Source organism: Jaculus jaculus, chromosome 19 (genome assembly GCF_020740685.1).
Source record: "Jaculus jaculus isolate mJacJac1 chromosome 19, mJacJac1.mat.Y.cur, whole genome shotgun sequence".
NCBI lineage: Eukaryota > Metazoa > Chordata > Mammalia > Rodentia > Dipodidae > Jaculus > Jaculus jaculus.
Window position 1 is genome coordinate 14,228,876 of NC_059120.1, and position 21,967 is coordinate 14,250,842.

General features: G+C 43.1%; 1 protein-coding gene across 2 annotated transcripts in view; it reads right to left on the bottom strand.

Annotated features, from left to right (window-relative positions):
* Nucleotides 1-21,967, bottom strand: part of Ddah1 (dimethylarginine dimethylaminohydrolase 1) — a 194,559-nt gene that overhangs the window by 44,678 nt on the left and 127,914 nt on the right. For both annotated transcript variants that reach the window (XM_004653656.2, XM_045138412.1), the window contains exons 2-4: nt 21,276-21,375; nt 10,170-10,243; nt 8,443-8,562 (exon numbers count right to left, since the gene is read on the bottom strand). In XM_004653656.2, coding sequence (XP_004653713.1) covers nt 8,443-8,562; nt 10,170-10,243; nt 21,276-21,375 — 294 coding nt within the window. The remainder of the gene's footprint in view (nt 1-8,442; nt 8,563-10,169; nt 10,244-21,275; nt 21,376-21,967) is intronic.

A 21,967-nucleotide genomic window follows, 5' to 3' on the forward strand; every position in this document is an offset into this window, starting at 1 on the left:
AAGCCCTGGCGCGCCCATTCTTTCACTCTCCCTCTATCTGTCTTTCTCTCTGTGTCTGTCGCTCTCAAATAAATAAATAAAATAATTTAAAAAAATGGAGGTTCAAATTATCTTCATCCCCCTAGTAATAACCATGATCATTTCCTCCAAACAGGAAGGGAGTGATTCAGCTCTTAGAGGCCTCCCCATCAACCCACCCCATCAATGCTGGCTGGGACCATCACCATCACCATCACGACAGCTATAGTGAGCTCTCATGTTTGTCTAAATCATGAAAAATATTTTCTCTGGACTGAATCTCAGGTAGAACTTTGGTCTCCAACCAGTAAATTCCTCTATTATGGGCTTTTAACTCCCTGTCAGTCACCTCATAATGCCCCAGTGCTGGCTGTTAAAAACCTAAAGGAGTGTATCTAATCGGACAAGACCTTCATGTTACCATAAAGCTGTTATTCTTATAATCCAGTGGTTTCTAGGCCTTGTACTTTAGCAGCCTAAATATCTTCTAGATCTCCGTGGTTCAAAGTCTTGGATCTTGGGCTGGAGAGATGGCGTAGCGGTTAAGCGCTTGCCTGTGAAGCCTAAGGACCCCGGTTCGAGGCTCAGTTCCCCAGGTCCCACGTTAGCCAGATGCACAAGGGGGCGCACGTGTCTGGAGTTCGTTTGCAGAGGTTGGAAGCCCTGGCGCGCCCATTCTCTCTCTCTCTCCCTCTATCTGTCTTTCTCTCTGTGTCTGTCGCTCTCAAATAAATAAATAAAAATTTTAAAAAAAAGTCTTGGATCTTAAGGATGCCTTTCTTTTTAATATCCTAGTAGCTTCTGAATATCAATATATATATATATATATATATATATATATATATATATATATATATATATAAAAATATATTTTGCTTTTGAATGGCCTGGTATATGTAGTTGGAACCAACAATTTATATTCCCCAAGGTTTTAGAGACAGTTCTCATATTTTTAGGCAGGCTCTAGCTAGTGACATAAATGATTTAACTATAAAAAGCAGCTGGGCATGGTGGCCTTCAGGCCCAGCACTCAGAAGGCAGGGGTAGGAGGACTGTTGCAAGTCACTACATAGTTTGAGACCATGTAGTGAATTCCAGGTCAGCTTAGGCTACAGCAAGACTCTACCTTGAAAAACCAAAAGATAAAAAATAAAATAAAGTGATTTCACACTATGCATATAATCTGCTTTTCTGTTCTTCCTTAAAGAAGGTCCTGAATCACGTTGTATAAACGAATTTCCTCACTGAGAGAAGATACCGAATTCCTAAATCCAAAGCTCAGTTATAACCCCAAGCACTACACTTAGGAATGAGTTGTTAAATGTGTTTTTTTTTTTTTTTTCCCTGTTTTCAAGGTGGGGTTTCACTCTAATTCAGGCTGACCTGGAACTAACTCTGTAGTTCCAGGCTGGCCTCAAACTCCAGTGATCCTCCCACCTCTGCCTTCTGATGTTGGGATTAAAGATGCACACCGCCATGCCTGTGTTAAATTTTTATTTCTTGAGACAGGGCTCGTGCAGCCCAGACTGTCCTCCACCTTGACTTGAACTCCTGATGCTCCTGCCTCCAGCTCCTGAGTCTCTGAGTGACAGCCCTACAGGCATGCACCACCAAACCCAGGTTTTGTGGCTGGGATTCACTTCCACTCGAGGGGGCACAGGCCTCTTTTAGCTGATCCTGTCTAATCCATGCAGCCCCTTCTGACTCCCAACACAAGAAAACAGCTTCAGACCTTTCTGGGACTAAAAGGTCCTACTGGCTTTGGCTTCCCAGAAATGGACTAATAGCTGAGCCTCTGAGTAGGCCCTTAAAGGGTAATGATGACTGATATCTCCCTTTTTTGGGTGGGGAACAAGAATATCACAAAGCCTTTAATAAATTAAGGCCTCTCTATTTCACTCAGGACTTCAGTTTTGGTGACACCACAATGCGACAGACTCTTTAAATTGTGTCATCAAACACAGGCAAATTTGCACACAGGCTTTGGGTCAAATCCATCAACTCATGGGGTGCTTTATCAAGACAGCAGGTCTCAGTGGCCCAAGGGTGGCTGGCTGGAGTAGATTAGAAAATGAGCTGCCACTGCTCCCATAATAGAAGATTCTCTCAAATTTATGTTGGGCTCCCCTTTGCTTGTCTAAACTTCACACCTAATTACCTTCCTTGTTAGAATCCAAAGGCTGTATATTGGCTTAAAGATGCTCATCTTTTGTGTTACCAAGTCTTGCTAATTGACACCTCTAAAATATCCTTACACTGATGCTTCACTCTCAAGCCAACTACTTTACTTCCTACCCCAAAGCATGGTTTTCCTGACTCAAAAGGACACTTCCAGATGTAATTTAGTTCACTGATGGCAGTTCCTCTGTTAAAAAAAAAAAAAAAAGATCGGGAATGCTGAGCTGGTTCTGAAACTGTTCCCCTTACAGATACCACAGAGACCTGATATCTGCCTCCTGGAACCTCAGCACAGCTGGCTGAATTAGTAGCCTCAAGCCATGCTTTGGCGCTTACAATCTACACTGAGTCTACATGTACCTTTCTGGTACCGAATGCACATGCTACAATCTGCTGAGGCAGAGGCGACCTGACTGTCAAAAAACAGTTCCACCAAATATGGGGCTCAAATCCTGGTTTTACTGGGAGCAGTCCACAGTCCATAGGTCGGGCCATCAAACAGGGACCCACGCAGAAGCTTTAGGAAGTTTGAAGGCAGGTTCTATGGCCAAAAGGGCAGCTAGCTCTGCTGAAGGTACGCCACCTTTACTTTCCTCTATAGGCTCTCATCTCCTTCTCCAACTTATACTCCAAAGGAAATTGCCTGAACCTTATCCAGAGATTACACACAGGAACCATACAGGTCACTTAAATTAAAAAAAAAATTCAGGGCTGGAGAGATGGTCAGCAGTTCATTTGCCTGCAAAGCCTAAGGACCTGTGTTTGATTCCCTAGTAGTCATGTAAAGCTGGGTACACAAAGTGTCACATGCATCTGGAGTTCATTTGCAGTGGCTAGAGGCTCTGGTGTGCCCATTCTCTCTGTCTCTCTCCTCTGCTTGCAAATAAATAAATAAATAAATAAATAAATAAATAAATAAATAAATAATTTCCCTCCACCTTCTCCAGTCTATGCAATGAAAAATATCATTGAAGGACATACATGATTCCTGCCAGCTAAGCTGAGACTGATGACAAATCTATAGACGGGTGTTAAGTAGCAAAGGACTTCATGACTTGGTTGGCTCACCTGGAGAAGACAAAGTCCCTCAGGAAAAGCTGACTGGTCTTGCGATTTTAGAAAATAATACAAAGCCTGCCTAGAATATAGATGGGGGGCCGTGGCCTATTTGGCCACTCCTTGCTTTCATCCCTTGAGAGCGTATTCTACTTGCGGTTTCAATATAAGATGTCTGCCATAGGGTCCTATGTTTGGGCCCCAATCGGTCCCATTGTTTGGGAATGCTGCAGAATCTTCAGAAGGCAGAGCCTTGAGGAGGAATCAGGTCACTGGAGGCGAGCCTGGAGGTTTCATAGCCTGCTTCCTACTTGCTGTCTGCTTCCTGACTCTTGTTGCAGTGTGACGAGCTGGCTGGTCATGTTTCCCTTCCCGATGGAATGTGCCCCCTAGAACTACAAGCCAAACCCTGCCCGGCCTTATGTTGCATTTGGCTGGGTATTTTGTCCCAGCATCGAGTAAACTAACTAACGGACTCTACCCGTCTTTTCCACCATGCCATGTGAATCTTGCCTGAATTCTTTTGGTGGACATTGCAAGGATTGGGGAGATTTTGGGAGTCCAAGCCAAGATCCCAGTGCCATTTCAACTGGACAGCTATGCTGATGTCCATCTCCCTAAGAACCTACTTCATTAACGAAGGGTGTCCTGATGTCCACAGTGAAGCATTTCAAGTAAGACTACCCAGAAACCTTTGTGGCCTCAGCTTTACATGAAAATATAAAAAAGTGATTTCAGACTCAAGAAACATGTGCTCACTGAGGAGTGAGAGACGTGGTAGGTGATCAAGCTTTCATGGGAAGGCAAACTTCACCCTTGTTTAAATAATTTGCTCTTAAGGAAAAAAAAAAGTGTCTAAGTGGTAAGGGTTTCTTTACCAAGGTAAGAGCTGAAACATCAAGGTTTGCAAGGACAAAACAGATATCTGAAACCAAATTCATGGTTTTCCCAAAGCCAATCAAAACCTGGATGTAGGCAAAAAATTTAGGAAGTATGGGGGAGGGGGGTTGACTGAGAAAAGAAGAGGAGGAAGGGAAGAAGGGGAGAGAAAATTCAGCAGAACCAATCCCTGGTAAAATAATTAGAAAAGAATAGGTATTGAGTGGGCTGGGTGCTATGGTTTGTATCTGCGTGCTCTCAAGGGCTCGTGTGCTTGGATGTACTGTTGGGAGGTGGGGAAACCTTTAGGAGGTAGAGCCTAGTGAAGGAATGCTAAGTCATTTTGGGAACATGTTCTTGATGGGGACACTGGGTCCCAGCCCCTTCTCTCTCTTTGCTTCCACACTCGTAAGTGAGCAGCCTTGCTCCGGTGTGTTCTCCCCTCCATGATGTTCTGTCCGGCCACAGGCCCAAGGCAATGTGAGCAAGTGACCATGTGCTGGAACCACTGAAACCGTGAGCCAAAATAAGGCTTTTATATCTTTAAGTTGGTTTATTTCAGATTTTTGCTTTAGTAGCAGAGAGCTGACTAATATAATGGGAAACCATGACAAGAATCAAGGTTTAAGAAATCAGGTTTGGAGCATAAGAGTCTACTCCAACTGTTTATTACATTACATCTCAGTATTGTCACCTGCAAAATGAGAACAGGAAAGCCAATAATTTTCCCATTCTTTGTAGATGATGAACTGTTTTTATCCATCTTCTTACTTGCCTATGTCAGTGTTTATATCTCCATGTTAGTAGTGAGACTTGCCCTATTATCAGGTTTATGGATAGTGCTAATAAAGGAGCCAAACTGTTCTTGAATAAATACTGACTCCAGTTTACCTAAATGTGAAAGTCACCAACCTTCCTTATTTCTGATCTGAAGCTGCTCCCTGAGGGGATCTCATTATTCTCTACTTCTATTGGTCCTCCTGCTCTCGAAAAAAAAAAAAAAGGACTTTTTCTTTTATGTTAGAAACATGGTATGTGGAGACTCATCAACTCCATGGGTCCAAGGTTTAGGCAGCACATTTGCTGATGGAAAATATGACCTTCAATGAATGTCCTTCTAGTTAGCGAGGGTTATTTATAGCTTCTCACACAGAAGGTTTCAATGGAGGATGAACATCATTAGTACTAAAGTTATCTGGTCCTCATGGATTCTCCCAAGAGATCAGGCTCACAGGTCTCATCATTGGGACAGGAAGGACGAGTGAAGAAAGGGTGTACACGATACTGAGGCGCACGGTGGGACTTGAATTTGACTTTTCACTAGGTTATTGGTGGTCTTCTTTTCAGACTGCAGTCTTCACTTTTCATTTTTTTTAAACAGTTTATTTTTATTTTTATTTATTTGAAAATGACAGACAGAGAGAGAAAGAGAAAGAGAATGAGCACGCCAGGGCTTCCAGCCTCTGAAAACGAACTCCAGATGCATGTGCCCCCTTGTGCATCTGGCTAACGTGGGCCCTGGGGAATTGAGCCTCAAACCGGGGTCCTTAGGCTTCACAGGCAAGCGCTTAACCGCTAAGCCATCTCTCCAGCCCCTTCACTTTTCATTTTTCTGACTTTTCAAGGAAGTGGAACGTTGGCCCAGCATCTCGGAGGGTCTTTCTGCTCAGAGACCCGTGTGTACTCAGACTCTTGCTGCACAGTGATAACCTTGACTCCAGTGCTTCTAAATTCTGACTTCTTTCTAAAAATATTTTTTAAATATTTTATTTTTACTTATTAATTAATTTATTTTACAGAGAAAGAGAGAGAGAGAGAGAGAGAATGGGCGCACCAGGGCCTCCAGCCACTGCAAATGAATTCCAGATGCATGCGTCCTCTTATGCATCTGGCTAACGTGGGTGCTAGGGAATAGAACCTGGGTCATTGTGGCTTTGAGGCAAATGCCTTAACTGCTAAGCCATCCCTCCAGCCCCTCTGACTTCTTCTTTTTTAAAATTTTATTTTATTTATTTGCAAGCAGAGATAGATAGAAGAGAGACAGACAGAGAGAAGGGGGCGTGCCAGGGCCTCTAGATGCTGCAGAGGAACTCCAGATGCACACGCCACCTTTTGCATCTGGCTTTAGGTGGGTCCTGGTGAACTGAACTTGGATCACTAGCCTTTGCAGGCAAGTGCCTTAACTGCCAAGCTATCTCTCCAGCCCCAATTCTCACTTCTTTAGACCTCACGTGCCGCATCCAGAATTTCACAAGAAAGTATCTCATTAGCTGAGCTGTTTTGCTCATATCACACAAACATACTTTGCTCAATTTTTGCTTAAATTATGCCCCCATGTGGAACACTCTCTCACTAAATTTTGCCCTGCCAAATGCTGCCTATTCTTTTAGACTCATACCTACTCCATTTTCTCCTGGAGGATTTCTCTGACTAGCCCTTAAGAAACTTCCCTCTTTTCCTCTGAACTGAATAGCAATTATGATGTTTTTCACACAATACAGTATATGAACCACTGTGCATGTATGTACACACACACACACACACACACACACACACATATACACGTATGTATAGTTATTGTTGTTGTTAACAGGTTAGTTTCTCCAGACTGAGTCAGGGTCCTGCTAAATTGCAGAGCCATTAGATAGGTGGCTTGTTTCCTGTATCTCAAATGGCAGAAGGAACTGCAGTTTCTACTTTCTTGACCGCAAAATCATGGTATAGGGCAGCTCAATTCTCTCTTTTCCTTCTAACTAATTACACAGATACGTGCACACTGACTCCGTCGTCGAGGATGGACATTGCTACTGCTCCCCATGGCAAAATGCCATCCTCCTCGATTCCCTGCGTGGCACCCTTCATCAAATGTTTTCTTTCTCAATATTATCTTTCTTATACATAGAAAGCTGGCCCAGTTTTCCAGATGAGGCAGAACAAAGATATATTCTAAAGAAAACTAAGAAAGGGCCACTGTATAAATTCAGAGAGAGCACGCACAACAACTGTTAAAAACCCCTGAATGCTGTCAAAGAAACAGTTAGGGAAAAAGCAAGGCCAGCCCCGCTCGCTGAAGGAGATGCAGATCATGCAGAGGAACTGAGCTCAAGGCAGGAACTGCACCGGTTTCGCTGAGGAAACTGCTGTCATTGTCTAAAAGGAGTGTCTGGTTTTGATCCAAGAATAAGCTACCCACGTGGACATGCAGGGCCACCTCAGAGAAAGGGGATGAAGTCAAGGACACCCTCGGCTTCGTGACCCAGGGTGATCTGTAGCTTACAGCAAAAAGGAGACACCACCGCACCATTCATTTACTTATCCCCTCGTCAGGTGTTTGCTCAGCCCATGATGGGCACACAGGAAGGAGCTCAACAGGGAGCAAGTCCCTGTCCCCCATGCCCGTGTTCACAGAGCGTGTTGGGAGGGAGCGCCATGGTGGCCGTGGAAAGCCGTCGCCGTCACTGATGGCTTCCACTCCAGGTCTAACTCTGTGAGCTGGGCGGGCAAGCCATCGTTTGCGCTTTCCTAGCTCACACAGAAAACGAGAATATTTCCTGTCCTAAAATCTCATCATTCCAAATACAAAAGAAGGGGCTGAGGATGTAGCTCATTTGGTGCAGTGCTTGCCTGACATGCACAAGACCTTGGGTTATTCCTCACCACTGGAAAAACAAAACCAAACCATCAACCAACCACCCGACAAAACCAAATGAGAATGAAGAAAACCAGCTTTTCAGGGACTTCTCAACCACAGCTTTCTAGAAGACTCTGATGAAACAGTTGCAATAAACCAGAAGAATAAGGGTTGGAAAGATGTCTTCGTGGCTAAGGCGCTTGCCTGCAAAGCCTAAGGACCCAGATTCGATGCCTCAGGACCCACATAAGCCAGATGCACAAGGTGGGCACATGCATCTGGAGTTTGTTTGCAGTGGCTGGAGGCCCTGGCGCACCTGTTCTTCCTCTCTATCTGCCTCTCTCTCTCTCTCTCTGTCTCAAATAAATACATAAATAAATATTTTTAAAAGCAACAAAAGAACAAGAACATTCCAATAAGCCCTGTGTAGCAACTCCCATGGTAAGGATCTCTATCTGTAATGAATCTGCTATCTGTTATTTGAAATCCTGGCACTGAAGGTGTGTGAGCAAGAATGATTTACAAACGAAGAGCTCTTTCTACACGTCGGTCGTAGTGAATGCCAAGTCCTGGCGGCGCACATCCCGGCCAGCTGAAGTGTCCGTCCGCTCCCCTCCCCACCCGGCAGCCCCTCCTCTGTCTCCCATCTGCTGCGCAGAGGGGCCCAGCGCTGTGCTCACCTTGAGAGCCTTCTGTGCGGGCTCACTGGACCCAATTGCAATCAGGTTAGGCCCGGCCATACTGCAGAAACTCTTCAGATGCAAAGAATCGGCCACGGGAACTGTGGAGACTGCATAGTCCTGGCAGATGGACAGAAACATAAGCAGGCTGTCATTGCAGAGTGAAGACAAAACTGATTCAAAACTGGCCTGACCTGTGTTTGCTCCTTGCATGTGTGTGCATGCATGTGTTTGTGTGCACATAAACCTGTGCACACACACGCATGTGTAGGACAACCTTGGGTCCTATTCCTTAAGCCTGCCGTCCGTCTTTTGGTGGGACAGGCTCTCTCACTGGCCTGGAGCTTACCAACTAGTCGAAACTGGCTGGCCCTAGGGACCCTCCTGCTTCCAACGCCCCTTCCCCAGCTGCATGCCAACACATGTAGCATTTTTAGTGTGCGTTCTGGGACTTGAACTCAAGGTCTCATGCTTGTAAGGCAAGCCCTCTACCAACGCGACTGTTTTTCTAGCCCCAGTGTTTGCTCCTCAGGCTTGAAGTCCTTGAATCTCTGGAAGAAAAACTGCAAGTCGCGAATATGGGTATTGCCAGCTAAATGAAGAGCATGTTTAAGAACAAAGTCGCCTCCTTTCAGAGGTGTGTGTCCACGACAGTTTTGCTAGATGCTTGTCCCATGGGGTGGTGGCTTGGAGTTCCCACATAAACTGGATCAGCCAGAGCCTCATACCCCTCTGGGGAGAGATGTCTGGTGAGCCTGAGTACTGTTGTAAAGGGACCTTGAAGTCTGCCATGTGGGGTACTCAACACGATTTCCCGTGCATTGTAGGCACCCATCTACAGAGGACCCCGTGACTATAATTCAAAAAATCATGTTGTATATCAAACTCTACTGGGTCTCCAGACCTTTGTGTGCATGTGGTGTGAGTATGATGCCGTATATGTGATGTGTGGTGTTCGCACGTGCAGTGTGGGGATGTCTGGTGTATGCACGTGTGTGTGGATGTGCATGTCCTATCTATGTGAACGCAGAGGCCAGAGGACAATGTCAGGCGTCCTTTTCCTAGAACTCTTCATGTATTTCTTTCCCTGAGAGGGCGTTTGTCCCTCAAACCTGAGTTGTTGGCTGTCATTGAGCCCAGTGGTCTTCTAATGCTTCTGCCTTCCCCTGAACGCGAGTGACAGGCACACAGACATACGTGGCCATGCCCAGATTCTAACCCAAATTCTGGGTAGTTGAACTTGGTGGTCTCTGGCCTGAGAGACCCTCATGCTTATGTGGTAAGTGCTCTTAAAAACGGATCCATTTCCCCAGTCACAGGCTTTGTTTTTAAGAAATCTTTTTTATCCTCTTTGTTTTGTGTTTGCAGTACTGGGATTGAACTCGGGGGGCTTCATACGCACTGGGCAAGCCTCCAGCACTGAGTCACACCCCCTGCCCCAGACTCTGTTCTGAAGGGTGATCGTGCTAAGAACACGGCTAGGTGTGTGTGCGGTGACCCACGGGCAGGAGGCACGCTAACTTCGTCTGTGGCAAATCAATGAATCCCAACTATTGAGAAATCTGACTTTGAGAGTCATTAAGACTAGCAAATGTACACATGCTAGGAATAATTTTGGAAAGCCGGTGGAATATGTACACCATCACTCATGACACGGCGATTCAATGGGCCTATGAATATTTATTAAGCAATTACTGTGAGGCAGGCATACATTATCCTTCACCTACCTTAAAAGTGTCGGCCAGGATTTCAGCACCTCGTTGATTTGTCCTTTTGGAAAGGCCCACAAAGAATTCTCTGCCTATAATAAATGTCATGGAACATAGTGAGTGGGCGGCTCTGGGGACTGTGCACAGTTTTATCTATAAATAATGAACTCAAAAGTATCACCCAGTTCTCTCCTCCACAGAGAGCTCCATCAAACAGACCCAGGCCCCTCTATAAAATGTGATTTCAGATGACCACCCTTAAACATAAGATTTTTGATGGTGACTGCTTGGGAGACTTGAAACTTGTCAAAGTGATAAGAAGAAGTGACAGTGGAGCTCTCAGTACAAATGAGATATCGTTATCACACGCGGCAGGGCTCAGGGACCATGGCAAAAGTGGTGGAAAGAATTTAACTTGAGACTACATAGTGAATTCCAGGTCAGCCTGGGCTAGAGTGAGACCCTATCTCAAAAAACTACACATATCAGGCATGCTATGCAAATATAAAGAACGTCAACTTGTCATGAATGATGGAGTAGGGCAAAAAAAAATAAGACATCAAAATAGAAGAAATGAAGTAATAGCAATGATGTGTTAGCAATGATGCCTCTTACCCTTCCCAAAGGACTAATTCTAGGTATTTTAAAGGAAGTCCAGTGCCTTTTCTTGTAAAGATCATGTAAGGACTGCGGAAACCATCTGGGGAAAATGAATTCAGTGCTGACTGAACTTCAGGTCTGTTGTCTAAGGGCATTGCCTTTACACAACTACTTATTTCAAACCCAAACACCAAGACACACAGAAGGGAGGGCAGAAAGAATGCGTCAGAGGAGGAGGAGTGCGTACAGCATTGTCTTCCACACACACAGAGGCCTTGATGTTCCGGAGTCCACAATGGCTAATGTTATCTACACAGGAACTGCATAATAGGAGGGGCACACGATGACATTGACATTGACGTAGAAGAGAGACTAGCTGGAATGAAAAGATTCAGTGGAGGGGAAATTTGGGAGGGGGGAACTAGAGGGATGATGGAGGGGGTTATAATCATGGTAGATTGTCTATATGTAAGGAAGTTGTCAACAAAACGTTTTTAAAAAAGGATGGAGAGATGGCTTAGTGGTCTTGCCTGCAAAGCCTAAGGACCTAGGTTCAATTCCCCAGTACCCACATAAGCCAGATGTGTATGGTAATGCATGAGTCTGAAGTTCATTAACAGTGGCTAGAGACCCTGGTATGACCATTCTCTCTCTCTTAAACAAATAAATAGTAAAGTTAAAAAGTTAATAAAAAAAAAACCATTTATCTGCCAAGTGGGAAAGTTTAGAAGAACAGAACGTTCTTTTTTTACTTGAGTTTTCTGAAGTCCTAAAATTTTCTACTCCAAAAGCAAACATTACATAAAAATGGTCTTTAAGATACAGGTGAAGAAGAATGGAAAGATTACTTAATGGTTAAAGTGCTTGTCTGTGAAGCCTGAGGACTCAGGTTCAATTCTCCTGTATCCATGTAAGCCAGATGCATAAGGTGGCACATGCTTTTGAAGTTCATTTGCAGTGGCTAGAGGCCCTGGAACACCCATTCTCCCTCTTTCTATCACCTCTTTCTCTCTCTCTCAAATAAATAAGTCAACAAAATAGAATATGTTTCCTATGCTTTCTCTCTTTTTCTCTGTCTCTCTCTGATTGCAAATAAATAATATATATATATATATTTATTTTATTTATTTATTTTTTTTGGTTTTTCGAGGTAGGGTCTCACTCTGGCTCAGGCTGACCTGGAATTCACTATGTAGTCTCAGGGTGGCCTTGAACTCTCGGAGATCCTCCTACCTCTGCCTCCCGAGTGCTGGGATTAAAGGCGTGCGCCACCATGCCCAGCTCAATAAATAATATTTTTTTAAAGGGCTAGAGAGATGGCTTAGCAGTTAAGGCACTTGCCTGCTAAACATAAGGACCCAGGTTCAATTCTCTAGTACCCACATAAGGCAGATGCACATGATGGCACATGTGTCTGGAGTTCGTCTGCATTGACTAGAGGCCTTGATGTGTCAGAACTTTCTCTCTCTCTCTCTCTGTATCTCTCTGCTTGAAACTAAACAAGAAATATATTTAAAAAATTTTTTAAAAAAGAAGCCGGGCATGGTGGCGCACGCCTTTAATCCCAGCACTCGGAGGCAGAGGTAGGAGAATCACTGTGAGTTCGAGGCCACCCTGAGACTACAGAGTGAATTCCAGGTCAGCTTGGGCTAGAGTGAGACCCCACCTCGAAAAACCAAAAAAAAAAAAAAAAAAAAAAAAAAAAAGACAAAAAAAATTAAAAAAAGAGATACAGGCGAAGAAAGAGCAATAGTAGACAGAGTTAGGCTGCACGTAAATGAAGGGATTCTCATCTCTTAATTCTTTGAAAAAATTCCACACTAAATGTGGAGAAAAGCATTCAGTCAGAGAAATCAGCCTATTTTTGCTCTTTGAGTATCATGGCAAAGAATTAGAAGCTAGTCTGTACAGGAATTACTGGGAGAATTTATAAATGCTATATTTTTAATCTTCATACTTTATAAAAGGGGTAAATGGCATAGGTCAAATGACATAAATAATGGATTTCAAAGCCTCAAAAGGTTGAGGTTCCCCCCCCCCCAGGGGCATGGGCAATGATATAACTGTGTTGTCAATAAGAAAACTTATGATATAAAAATCAAAATTGAAGTTAGGGAAAGGTCTTTCCTTGGACCAACCTACTATTTTGTTTTTTAAAAGTCAGCTAAAATTAAGAAATAAAGTTCAGTAATTCTTTTTTTTAACCATTTTTATTTATTTATTTGCAAACCAGAAGACAGGGAAAGAGGGAGAGAGAGATGGAGGGAGGGAGAGAGAGAAAGAACATGTATGAGAGTGAGCACAGGCGGGCAGAGGCCTCTTGCTACTACAAAGAACCTGCAGACGCACCACTTGGCCCAGCTGGCATGTGGGTACTGGGGAGTCAACCCCAGGCTGTCAGGCTTTGCAAACAGTAGTTTTATTAATTTTTCCATATAAATTTATAAACATTTATAAACATTTTCTAAGAAAATCATCCATTAACCAAGTGCTAACATACTCATGAAGAGGCATGCAGATAATTTCCACTTTGTAAAAATAAGGTATGAGTGGTGGTTTGAATCAGGTGTCCCCATAAGCTCATGTGTTTAAAATGCTTGGTCCCCTGCCGGGCAAATAGGGAAGGTGGAGCCTCCTGGAGGAGATGTGTTGTTACTTGGGGTCAACTTTGGGGTGTTATAGACCAGCTTTCCCCTTGCCAGAGCTCAACTCACTCTGTTTTAAAAATAGTTTTAAGAAATATTTCATTTATTTATTGGAGAGAGAGAATGAGCATGCCAGGGCCTCTATGCACTGCAAATGAATTCCAGATGCATGCACCATCTTGTGCATCTGGTTTATATAGGTACTGGGGAATCAAACCTTGGTCCTTAGGCTTTGCAGGCAAGTGCCTTAACCACTTAGCCATCTATTCAGCCCAACTCATTCTTTTTTTAATTTAAAAAAATTATTTAGGGCTAGAGGGATGGCTTAGTGGTTAGGGTGCTTACCTGAGAACCCTAAGGACTCAGGTTCAATTCTCCAGATCCCACGTAAGCCAGATACACATGATGGCACATGTATCTGGAGTTAGTATGCAGTAGGTAGGGGCCCTGGGGTGCACATTCTCTCTCTCTCTCTGTCTCGAATAAATAAATAATGAAATATTTTTAAAAATTTCTTTATTAATCAAAGAGAGAATGAAAGACAGAGAGGGAATGGGTGAGCCAGGGCCTCCTACCACTGAAAATGAACTCTAGATACAGGCGCCACTTTGTGCATCTGGCTTTACATGGGTACTAGGGAATCAAACCTGGACCAGCAAACCTGGTAGTTGCAAGAAAGCACTTTTAACTTTTTTTTTAAATTATTTATTTATTTATTTATTTATTTGAGAGCGACAGACACAGAGAGAAAGACAGATGGAGGAAGAGAGAGAGAATGGGCACGCCAGGGCTTCCAGCCTCTGCAAACGAACTCCAGACGCGTGCGCCCCCTTGTGCATCTGGCTAACGTGGGACCTGGGGAACCGAGCCTCGAACCGGGGTCCTTAGGCTTCACAGGCAAGCGCTTAACCGCTAAGCCATCTCTCCAGCCCAGCACTTTTAACTTTTGAACCACCTCTCTAGCCCCTGTCTGCTCAGTTTTTGTTTTTTTTTTTCTGTCTTCCACCTATTGTGGCAAGATGTGAAGTCTAGCCTCTGTTCTGCCATTGTTTTACTGCCATGAGAGAGCTTCCCTTCAGACTATAAGCCAGAAAGAAACACTTTCCTCACAGCTGCTTTTGGTGGCGTGTTTTGTCCTAGCAATGAGAAGGTAACTACAATAGCAGGCTAGCAAAGTACACAGGGAAGTGAGAAGGAAGGTGCACTTCTGTTTCTGGCACGACTGTGGACAAGATCCTCTAAGTGACTGTGGTGGCTTGATTTAGGTGTCCCCCATAAACTTGTGTGTTCTGAGTGACTAGGTCCCCAGCTGGTGGCAACTTGGGAATTGGAACCTCCTGAAGGCAGTGTATTGTTGGGGGCAGGCTTATGGGTGTTATGGCCATCTTCTCCTTGCCAGTGTTTGGCACACCCTCCTGCTGCTGTTATCCATTTGATGTTAGCCACGAGATGATGTCCACCCTCTGCTCATGTCATTGACTTCTCCTGTCATCATGTTTTGCTTTGAGTCTGTGAAACAAAATAAACCCTTTCCTCCCACAAGCTGCTCTTGGTCGAGTGTTTTCTGCCGGCTACACGAAGTGGACTGTAACGGCGACATTCATGCTCTTGGTCCGGGGCTTTTTACCAGCAAGGACTGCCACAATGACTTTTTTGATGGAAGCAACTAAAATGCTAGGACTGAAGTGTGTATGTCTATGCACATATGTGTGTATCTATGTATGTGGTATGTAGGCCAAAGGTCATCGATGTGGATATCTTCCTCCATTGCTTTTCATCTGATTTAAAAAATATATGTATTTTATTTACTTGCAAGGAGACAAAAAGAGAGGGAGGGAGGGAGGGAGAGAGAGAGAGAGAGAGAAGAGAGAATGAATGGGTGTGTCAAGGCCTCCAACTGCTGCAAACAAATTCCAGATGTGTGCACCACTTTGTGCACCTGGCTGCTTTACATGGGTACTGGGGACTTGATCCTGGGTCATTAGGCATTGCAGGCCAGCACCTTAACTGCTGAACCATCTCTTAGACCTCACCTGATTTTTATTTTTTTTTGGTTTTTCAAGGTAGTATCCCACTCAGGTACAGGCTAACCTGGAATTCACTTTGTATTCTCAGGCTCAGAATGGCCTCAGACTCACAGTGATCCTCCTAACTGTCTCCTGAGTGCCACCATACCCAGCTTCACCTGATTTTTTGTTTGTTTGTTTTCGAGTAGGGTCTTACTGTAGCCCAGGCTGACCTAGAATTCACTATGTAGTCTCGGGCTCAGACTGGTCTCAGACTCAGAGATCCTCCTACCTCTGCCTCCCGAATGCTAAGATTGAAGGCGTGAGCCAATACTCCTGACTTTATCTGGTTTTTGAGAAAGACTCTCCCCCTAAGCCTGGAGCTCACTGACTTGGTCAGCATAGCAGTGACTTACTGAGACTTTCAAGTAGATGGCTAATGGAGTTTTCTCTCTTTTCTTTTCTTTCTTTCTGTTTGTATTTTCTTTCTTTTAGCTAGGTCTACCTCAGAGGAATGCTATGTTCTTACTGCCTCACATGAGGAACAAGGCTGAGTCACATGACTGAGTCACATTTTCAGAGGTAGGGCTGGGATGGTCAAGTGGTACTCGCCTAATTCACTATAAAGTTTTCCATTAAGCTTTCGTGATCACTCACAGATTCATTATTTTACTAGGGATCTGCATTTACTAGCTGGAAGTCTAAAATGAACAAGAGTATTTGGCCTACCTGAAACGTAATTCCTAAAGGAAAGACAGGCTAAGTGCTGCAGTCTTTCCACACGCACTGATGGAGCAATGGTGGAACGATGGATGGGCTCTAGTGACTTACAACAATGGGAAAGTTCAAAGACAAACACATGCATATTATCCACTACTGAGTCAGTGATTAAATCATAATGGAAATTAGGAGACATTCAGAACTAAGTCATAACAGAAACACTCCTATCAAAACAAGGATTCTAAATAATGCTAAATAATGGTACCAAACTGCCTGTATTTACTGAAAAGAAAACTAATAAATTAAATTTAAAAAAAAAAAAAAAAACAAGGATTCTCAGCATTTTGGAAGGAGAGGAAGGATGATCAAGAGTTCAAGATCATCCTTAGCTACATAGTGAGTTCCAGGCCAGTCTGGGCTAAACGAGACACTTACCTCAAAAACACAAAAGCAAACAAGCAGAAAACGCCCTAGGATTTTTTGCTAAAGTACTAGGCAGGGAAGTTCTATAGATTACATTAGTCTATATGTTAAAGATGAGGAAAAAATTATATTCATCAAGTTTTAAGCTGAGAGATCAAACTTCAACTTAAGATGTAGAAAAAAAGAACAAAATAAAGACAAATTTAAAAGAAGGAAGGGGATAAACAGAAAGGAGACATTCAAGAGAAGGGGTTCACTAAAGGCAATGTTTGGTCCTCTAAAATGATTACCAAAACTGACAGACTTTTAGAGGGGATAGAGAAAGGCAGGCAGGTACAAGTATCACAAATGAAATAGGAACCCAGCTATAGTTGCTGTGAAGTTTAAAAGCATATTAAGAAGGTCTTAAATAATTAGATAAAACTGATAATATCATATAAAACAGAACTCACTAAATGGACTCTGGAAAGCTTAACTAATTACATAATCATTAAACAAATCGAGTCAGTCTAAAATGTCCCCACAAAAAAAGCACCAGGAGGGGGCTAGGAGATAGCTTAGTGGTTAAGGTGCTTGTCTGTGAAGCCTAAGGACCCAGGTTTGATTCTCTGGGTCTCACGTGAGCCAGATGCACATGGTGGTGCATGCATCTGGAGTTTGCAGTGGCCAGAGGCTGTGGTGTGCCTATTCTCCCTCTCTATCTTTCTCTCCCTCTCTCTCTGTCTCTAATAAATAAAAATAAATATTTTAATAAAAAAAGAGCACCAGGAAATGTTATGGATGTGTCTTACCAAAGCTCAAGAGATATACAATACAAATAGCACTGATTCCAGAACAGTGAAAAGTGAGAAATGTCCATGTGTACATTTTTATGAGATTCATGTAACATTTTTACCATAGAACACCATGAGATTAACAAGAATGAAAAGGAATTAGGCCATGGAAATAAAGGCTTTCCTGTCTTCCTTCCTTCCTTCCTTCTTTCTTTCTTCCTTTCTTTCTTTCTTACTTACTTACTTAAATAAATCTTTTATATATTTGAAAGGAGAGGGGAAGGAAGGAAGAGAGAGAGAATATGGGCATGCCGGGTCTTCCTGCCACTGCAAAGAAACTCCAGACACAAGCTCCACTTTGTGCATCCAGCTTTATGTGAGTATTGGGGAATCAAACCTGGGCAAGCAGGCTTTGCAAGCAATAGACTTTAACCACTGAGCCTTCTCCCTCGCCCCACAGTTTTAATAATATATTAGCAAACTAAAACTAACACTCTATAAGATAGAGGACAACGATCAAGCTCAGTGCCCTCCCACAGATGCAAGACTGGTCTGAAAACCAATTAATGCCATTAACCACACCGACAGATTAAATAAGAAAATCATATAGTTGTTTCACTGGGGCAAAGTGAGAGTTTATCCTGTAACCTGGAATTCATTTCCAAGTGTTGGTCTTATAGAAACCCTTGTGCATGACCCAGAAGACACACAGAAAAGAAGAAAGCAGCACTGAAGAGAATATTAGAAAAAAAAAATAAAATCCAGAAACATTCACTGTGTGTATTGCCAGTAAGATGACCAAACACATCGCGGTGCATTCCCAGCACAGGGCACTACGCAGTAGTGAAAATGAACTCCAGCAACATATACCAACGTAGATCACAAGTAGAGAGTCACCCAGCACTTGGGAGGCAGAGGTAGGAGGATCGCCGTGAGTTCAAGGCCACTCTGAGACTCCATATTGAACTCCAGGTCAGCCTGGGCTAGAGTGAAACCCTACCTCAAAAAAAAAAAAAAAAAGTAGAAAATCACATAAGAATTTGCATAGGAGCCTCTGGCAAGATAAAGCAATAAGGCAAGAAAAAATTAAATAGCATATTAGGAATGCATAAACTGAGCTAAACCTCAACAAAACACCAGAAATTGATTAGCACAAAATTCAGGGCAGTGGTTTACTGAGGCTGGAGCTAGAGAGACTGGGGCAAAGGGACCACAGAATTCAATTTTATGTCAGGGGTGGGCACTGAAGTGGTCTTTAAACTATACATATGCTTTTTATAACTAAGATGTGTGTACTTTTGCATTTTACAAAAGTAAGTAAACATGCATCAATGTAAGTAAGTAGAGGTTAGTGGATGCTGTCTAGTCAGGGGAAATTGGATGAAAACTTTTGCCAGTAGCTGCCTGCCTGACTTTCCAGCAGCAAGTAGAATTGACAAGTAGCTCCTTTTCTATCCATTTCCTGATGAATTATTAATGAAGCTTTCACTCGCAGAACGAAGAGGTCAGAGATCACCTGGAAAGTTGTGCAGATTTGATTTACCAATTTCAGCCTAACCCAAAACCTGAGTGGTAATCCACAGTGTGCATGTAACTGAGGCTCCATAAATTACACTCTTAAAATGATGAAAATGAGCTGGGTGCAGTGGAGCATGCCTTTAATCCAGCAGTTGGGAGGCAGAGGTAGAAGGATCACTGTGAGTTCAAGACCACCTGAGACTACATAGTGAATTCCAGGTCAGCCTGAACTAGAGTGAAACCCTACCTGGAAAAAAACAAAACAATGAAAATGACAAATGTTATAAGCTTTATCACAAGGAAGGAAGGAAGGAAAGAAGGAAAGAAGGGAGAGAAGCAAAGAAGGAAGAAGAAAGAAGGAAAGACATTCTAGAGTTGGAAGTAGCAGGACCAGCCATCAGGGTATGAAGGAGGTCCATATCTTAACATCATCTCTGCTTATTTTGAATAAAGTAACTATTAAGATATAAAGGTATTTAATATAATGAGCAAAAAGATATACAGATGGCATCAAAGGTAAGCCTCACATTTTGGGGCAAAGACATCAGATTTGAAATGCTGTGGAAAGAGCATTGTCCACAGGAGGATTTGTGACATAAGCTGGGCCCTCATGTGGCGAATTCAGAGTGTGCATTTTAGCTATTAAGGCAACTAAAAACAACTGTGAGCGAACCTTGTTTAAACAACACCTCAAAGGATAATATTACCTGCTTGCAATAGATCATTCATTATAGGTCTATATTCTGGTTGAAAAAAAAAAAAGAATAGTATTATAAGGAAGTGTGCGTTACACATCAGCTTTCCCCAAGAGCCCATTTCTAAGAGAACTACGCCGTTTTTAGGGTCTGTCAAAAAGAATGAAAGTGCCATCGATGGGAGATGCAGAGACTATTCTCCAGAGAACTTACTGGGCAGATGCAAAGGAAGTCTGCTTAGCCTTGAACACAACACAGCTAAGAATGCAGCCCACTACCCTGCTTCCCAGAGGGCTGGGCTTACAGACCCCGCTCCAGGGCAGGGCCACCATGCCAGGCGGCAGGACCGTGCCGGGCATAGCTCCTCAGGACGCTATTCACACCACCCAGGTGTGAGTAGTGCCTCCTGGAGGTGACAAAAATAATGGCCCCACCCACGGGCATGGGACACCAAACAAGGAACCCTAAAATGCTACAGAAAAGACTCCCCCCTTTACCAGAAACATTCATTCTATCTAAGTGGAAGAAATATGAAACACCTTTGAAAACAAAGATGGCCATACCTTGCACGTATATGATTCAATATAAATTCACACCAGCTAGAGGCTTAGACTTCCAAGTTTTGTGCTTTCATTGGGTCGTGAAAGGCTACTTTCCCATGTCCCTAAGGACCAGCCCCTGCTATGTAGGCTACACTGGGGAAATCCTCTGACATTTAGAAGAAAACACACCCTTACTATAAAGTTAAGTTACTAGCAGCAATTATCTAACTAGAATGAATCTAGGAGTCAAGATTTTTACATAATAATCATATCATCATAAAGGAGTAGAAAGGCTAAATGCTACACTTACTACTACTTCTGGTTTTTTTTTTTTTTTTTTTTTTTGAGGTACGGTCTCACTCTAGCCCAGGCTGACCTGGAATTCACTATGTAGTCTCAGGGTGGCCTCAAACTCATGGCGACCCTCCTACCTCTGCCCCCACCCCCGAGTGCTGGGATTAAAGGTGTGCACCACCGCTTACTACTTCTTTACTAGATATCTTACACTGGTTGTAAGAACTTATTTTGCTTAGATGAATAATAATATTAGCATTTGTATTATACGGAGTTCTGCTGCTATTCCTCTGTCTTTAAGCCAAGTTGATTTGCAAAGAAAATAATTTGAATTCATCTTCCTGCCTGGAATGAAAATTATTTATAAATGAAGCTAATCTAGAATAATGAATCTTACAGATACACAGCAGATATATGGCCACACAATAGAATACTATGCAACCTATAAACTCAGTTATAGAACAAAATGGTACACATTTATTATATATATATGTGTGTGTGTGTGTGTGTGTGTGTGTGTGTGTGTATTTGGAATGGAATGTATCCAAATACTAAAGTGATATCTTTGAACAGAAGGCCACTCATTTGTTTTGTCTTGTTTTCTTTGTTTTGAGGTAGGGTCTCACTCTAGCTCATACTGACCTGGAACACACTCTGCAGTCCCAGGATGGCCTTGAATTTAGAGATCTTCCTACCTCAGCCTCCCTTCTTGAGTGCTGGGATTAAAGACCATGCCCGGCCCATGTGAGTTCTTTTTTTCTTACTGTGATTTTCTACAGAAAATCCAATTTTTCCAATTCCCTGAATTTAGCATGTATTCATTTGATAATAAAAAAATAAATGAATAAAACAATTAAACATGGGTCAGGTACTATAACTATTTTGGATAGACAAATATGTGACGATACCTGTGAATAAGACGTCTCCACCATCTAAGGTTGCGTTTTCATCCTTCATCTCTACTATGTTGAGCTGAAGTTTTTCTAAAGCCTCTTTCATCATGTCAACCTGTTGAAAATCAAAGGATTCAGATGAATTATCTTCCATATCCTACTGAGAAAACTATGATGGTTATACTCTATTGCCAACTTGGCAGGATTTGGCATCCTCATGGAAACAGATCTCTGGGTGTACCTGTGAAGGATTATTTTTAAATGGATTTTTATTTATTTATTTATTTATTTATTTATTTATTTATTTATTTATTTATTTATTTATTTGAGAGAGACAGACACAGAAAGACAGATAGAGGGAGAGAGAGAGAATGGGCGCACCAGGGCTTCCAGCCTCTGCAAACGAACTCCAGATGCGTGCGCCCCCTTGTGCATCTGGCTAACGTGGGACTTGGGGAACCGAGCCTCGAACCGGGGTCGTTAGGCTTCACAGGCAAGCGCTTAACCACTAAGCCATCTCTCCAGCCCAGATTACTTTGATGAGGCTAGTTGAGGAGAGAAGGCCGCCTTAACTGTGAGTGTCACCGGCCTTGGGACCTGAGGCCCCGGGTGGAGAGGAGCGATGCAGCTGAACAGCAGCGCTCGTTGCTCTGTGGGGCTGAGCGTCTATTGGCCTTCAGCTCCTGCGGCCAGGCCTTCTTCTCCAC